We start from the raw sequence: 4,748 nt of genomic DNA, 5'->3' as shown, positions 1-4,748 counted from the left end.
ATTTTTCAATAGAATAAGCATTCTCGGGTACGATTTTGCACGGACATTTTTTTTATTAAGCTCATTTAAAAAAAATCATTTTGTGATATAAATTAAATTAATTTATGTACACATTTTATAGATACAAACATAGATGTAATACATTTTTTTTTCATATACGCTATGTAATTATTTGTTTATTTTATAATTTGAATTATCCCGTGTGTAGCACGGGCTCTAAAACTAGTAGCTTATAAATTAAACTAATGATTACAAACTTTAGTATATAAAATATTAACTATTTCACATTCTATACGTATTTAATAAATATACTTTTTAAAATTTTTTAAATGTATTTAGAATACATAATATCTTATCACTTATAAATATATAGATAACTCGCAATTCGGTTCGAATTTGAATATCAATTTCAAATTCAACTTTCGAATTCAGATTTTGAGTTTAGTTTAGTGATTTTGGATTCGATTGGAAATTTGAATTGTAAGATTAACTTTTTATATTTGTTTCAATTTAAAAATCTAGCTCTAAACAATATTTATGAGAATTTTTTTATTTTTTTTAAAACAAGCTATTGGTATGTTTGGCAAAACTAGCGGGTGGTTGGTAGCCGGAAGCTGTAGCTTTTAGATATATTTAAGTGTTTGGCAGAGTAGCTTGAGCTTTTAATAAAATGTATAAATGACCAAAATGGGCATAACTAAAAAAAATAATATTATTAAATTTAATTATTTTGGAAGGTTATTTAAGTAATTAAAATACTAAAAGCTTGTTGCTCTTTCTAAACGCTACTAGTTGGAGCTTTAAGCTTTTTTTCATGACCTAAAAGCTTCAAGTTCCTTTAATCAAACAAGGCTTTTAATTGAGTATGAGTTTTTTCTTAAAAGCTTGAAGCTTAAAGCCTTTAAAAGCTCCTAAAAGCTCCTTACCAAACATACCCTATATGTTTTTTGTAAATTCAAACCGAATCATATAGAATTAGTATAGAATTAGAATATACTTTTCTCAAATTTGAATCAATACGTATTTCAAATTCATTCATAGTTATGTATAAAAGTCATCTTGAAGTGTATATTACTTGCAACTATTTGAATTTATTGTCTTTTTAAAGGATATAATCTTGAATTCATATATGAACGTTGATTAAAATAAACAATAGAGAAGTATAAGCCGTGCATCGAATAAATAGTTTATAGATAGAAAGAAGATAAAGATTAGATAATAGTTAAATGGTTAAATTACTATTAGGAGATAATTGTTAGATTTATAGATAGAGTATAAAGTTTATTTTATTATTTTGTTTAAGTATTATTAGGAATTAAAGTTTGAGTAAGAAACAAACTAATGGTGGTATATATAGAGGTGTACAATATTACCAATGGTTGTGGCCTATGGGTTCTGGTCATATTTGAGACATGAGGTAAAACAAATGAAAAAAATTTATTTGCTAAAAAAAGTATAAATCAATAGAGGTGTAGGGCTATCTTACTCCGTATGATTTTTATTTTTATAATAATACTGAAGTGAGTCGAAAAATTGTTGTTCAAATATCATGTTACTTTCAACGTTTTTTTTACTTATAAACATATTCAAATGAATGGCAGGATATATATTTCATTAGAAAACAGTGTTACATCGATACAAAAAGCAAACGAGCAACAATCTGCGCCGCTAGCTCTCTTTTGCTTGCAAAACAAAGTCTTTAAAAATAACATTATAAAACGTGATTCATGATATAAGCATCAAAACCATCAATATGGCTAGCCACGAGAAACATTTTTCTTAGCCTCTTTGGCAGGTCTCATATTCAAACCCCATGAAAAACATTTTTCTTAGCCTCTTAGGTAGGTCTCGTATTCAAACCTTTATAAAAGATAGACTTTAAAATTATCAATGAAGAAAAAAAAATATTAAAATGCTCAGCTGGACACTTTACACCCCTCCAACTCTATATATATGCCACTACCAATGGGATAATACTTGTGAAACAAAACCCAATCCCTTGTGTTCCTTAAGCAGTTACCCCCCAATCACACACATATCTTTGTGTGTAACCTTAAAAAAACATGAAGATGAACATCAATATAACAAACTCATCAATCATTCCTCCATCAGAGACCACACCAAATGCTCCTAAACATCTATACACCTCTAACTTGGATCTTATTGTTGGCAGGATCCATCTATTAACTGTTTACTTCTACCCACCGAACGGATCGGCTAACTTTTTCGATCCGAATGCTATGAAAAAGGCGCTAGCCGATGTACTCGTCTCGTTTTACCCGATGGCAGGGCGGTTGGGTAGAGACGAAACGGGTAGGATCGTTATTAATTGTAATAACAAAGGTGCTTTGTTCGTTGAAGCGGAATCGGATTCGAGTTTGGATGATTTTGGGGAGTTTACGCCGTCACCCGAGTTTCGGAGTCTTACGCCGAATGTTGACTATTCGGGTGATATTTCCTCGTATCCGTTGTTTTTCGCACAGGTAAACTTTTTCTACGAAGACACCTTTTTTTTTGGCAGACAAATTCGTCGGGTGAAAATAAAACCTAGACACGGGCACTTGGGGGGTTACATTTTTGCTATGTTTTTAGGTTTGAATATGTGACCACTAGTACAATGCATTAATTACATGTGACATCAGAAACTTGGGTTAAAAAGTACATATTACTAAAAACTGTCATTTTGATTCAACAACTGAACAAAGTACAAACTTTTTATCCCTAAGTTTATGAGATCTAAATTCACTATCATACTTACTAAGAGATTTTTAGAAAAGATATATTGTATACAACTTGCAGTAGCAATGAATGATAGATCCAACTTGATTATTTAAAAACATATATGGCTCAATAATTGCCTCTAATGTGTCAGTGTGAATTATATATAAAGTTTTTATATATATTTTTTTTCTAAAATATGTCTAGATCCATAAGAGTATCATGGTTGAAATAGTATGAAAGTAACAGATCTGGTTATCACATGCATTTTTAATTTTTACCATAAGACTATGTAATTCATTTATTTACAGTATGTATATATTTCACAGTTAAAACTTAAAACCAAAAACAATATGTTAAAATACATTATGTAATTTTAACACTTCTATGCTAAATTGGAATCATGTGTTACATGTAACTATGAATATTATTTGCCATAAACTTTATTAGGTCAAAGTCATATGTTAGGCTGCTATGCACATTCAAATTTCTATTATGTTATGTGGGTCCAGAGACTTTTATTTGTGTAGAATGAACGGTAGCATTAATATAACAACAAAAACTAAAATTATATTGTGTGACTTAGGTGGCTGTAGCAATATTAAATTGTGAAGTTAAATGTAAATGGCCATCAGCATCAGTTAGATGAAGAGTAGGTAAAACTGACTTTTATTGAAGTAAATAACCAATGTACCAAATTTTGATGTTTTTTTTTTGACTTTTTGAATCAAGTTGATAAAGAAAAATCACTCAAATTAATTTATTTTGTTTTATAGGTAACTCATTTCAAATGTGGAGGAGTAGGTCTTGGTTGCGGTGTATTCCATACATTATCCGATGGTTTATCTTCCCTTCATTTCATAAACACATGGTCTGATATGGCTCGTGGGTTGTCCGTAGCCATCCCACCGTTCATTGACCGGACCCTACTACGTGCACGCGAGCCACCCACCCCAACCCATGGCCATGTCGAATACCACCCACCACCCACTATGGTCACAAAAAATGTGGGTTCGCTTTCTAAGTCCTCCACCGCCATGCTAAAACTCACACTAGACCAACTCAACACTCTCAAAGCCAAAGCCAAGAATGACGGTGGACCCAACCATAGCACGTACGCTGTCCTAGCCGCTCATATATGGCGGTGCGCGTGCAAGGCTCGTGGGCTCTCAGATGACCAGTTGACCAAACTATACGTAGCCACAGATGGGAGGTCGAGACTTAGTCCCCAACTCCCACCTAGCTACCTTGGGAATGTGATCTTTACAGCCACCCCAGTAGCAAAATCAGGTGATCTGACATCACGATCATTGTCGAGCACTGCAAAACTTATTCACACCACATTAAGCAAAATGGACAATGATTATTTGAGATCGGCTATTGATTACCTCGAGTTACAACCTGACTTGTCAGCTCTTATTCGTGGACCTAGCTACTTTGCTAGCCCAAACCTGAACATAAATGCTTGGACTAGACTTCCTGTCCATGACGCTGATTTTGGGTGGGGTCGGCCGATTTTTATGGGGCCCGCGATCATATTGTACGAGGGGACCGTATATGTTCTACCTAGCCCAAACAATGATAGGAGTGTGTCTTTGGCTGTTTGTTTAGATGCAAATCAACAACCACTTTTTGAGAAGTACTTGTATGAGATTTAAGGTTTTTGAACCAAACAAGTTGTGGGCTGTTTGGTTTGAGTTTTCTTTTTTTTTTTTGTGATAATAAGAATGTATTAGGACTTTAGGAGCCCATGATGATTGTAAATTATGAGTGATTGAGTAGAAGTTTATTAACTTGTGTTTAAACAAGATCTTGAAAGTAGTCTGGTTAAACAAAATGGCATTACTTTCTTCATTATATTTGCAACATTCGGCAATGATTACAATAGTGAGACGAACGTATAAAGTTGGATGTATCGGTTTGATGAACCATTATATGCTGGTGATTACTAAGCATGCAAAAGTTGGATATGCCATTTTAATCTTTTGATGCACTCAGGCATGTAAACGAGTGTTCGTTTGGTTTGCTTA

At 32.9% G+C, this 4,748-nt stretch overlaps 1 protein-coding gene across 1 annotated transcript; it reads left to right on the top strand.

The window, feature by feature from the left end:
* Nucleotides 1-2,002: 2,002 nt before the first annotated feature.
* On the top strand, nt 2,003-4,516 carry LOC143613876 (shikimate O-hydroxycinnamoyltransferase-like). Its single transcript, XM_077087475.1, has 2 exons — nt 2,003-2,483; nt 3,495-4,516. Exons 1-2 carry the CDS (start codon nt 2,064-2,066, stop codon nt 4,374-4,376), a joined length of 1,302 nt encoding a protein of 433 aa, XP_076943590.1. The 5' UTR covers nt 2,003-2,063; the 3' UTR covers nt 4,377-4,516.
* Nucleotides 4,517-4,748: the final 232 nt, after the last annotated feature.

The sequence above is a fragment of the Bidens hawaiensis genome, unplaced genomic scaffold (genome assembly GCF_021521415.1).
Source record: "Bidens hawaiensis isolate Kalapana, Puna unplaced genomic scaffold, B.hawaiensis_p1.1 tig00038512_1, whole genome shotgun sequence".
NCBI classification, from domain to species: domain Eukaryota; kingdom Viridiplantae; phylum Streptophyta; class Magnoliopsida; order Asterales; family Asteraceae; genus Bidens; species Bidens hawaiensis.
This window is presented reverse-complemented; position numbering and strand designations above follow the sequence as displayed.

Coding starts and splice junctions, on each gene's coding strand:
- LOC143613876 (XM_077087475.1), top strand. CDS start 2,064: ATGAAGATGAACATCAATATAACAAACTCATCAATCATTCCTCCATCA. Junction 2,484..3,494: donor ATCCGTTGTTTTTCGCACAG/GTAAACTTTTTC, acceptor TTTGTTTTATAG/GTAACTCATTTCAAATGTGG.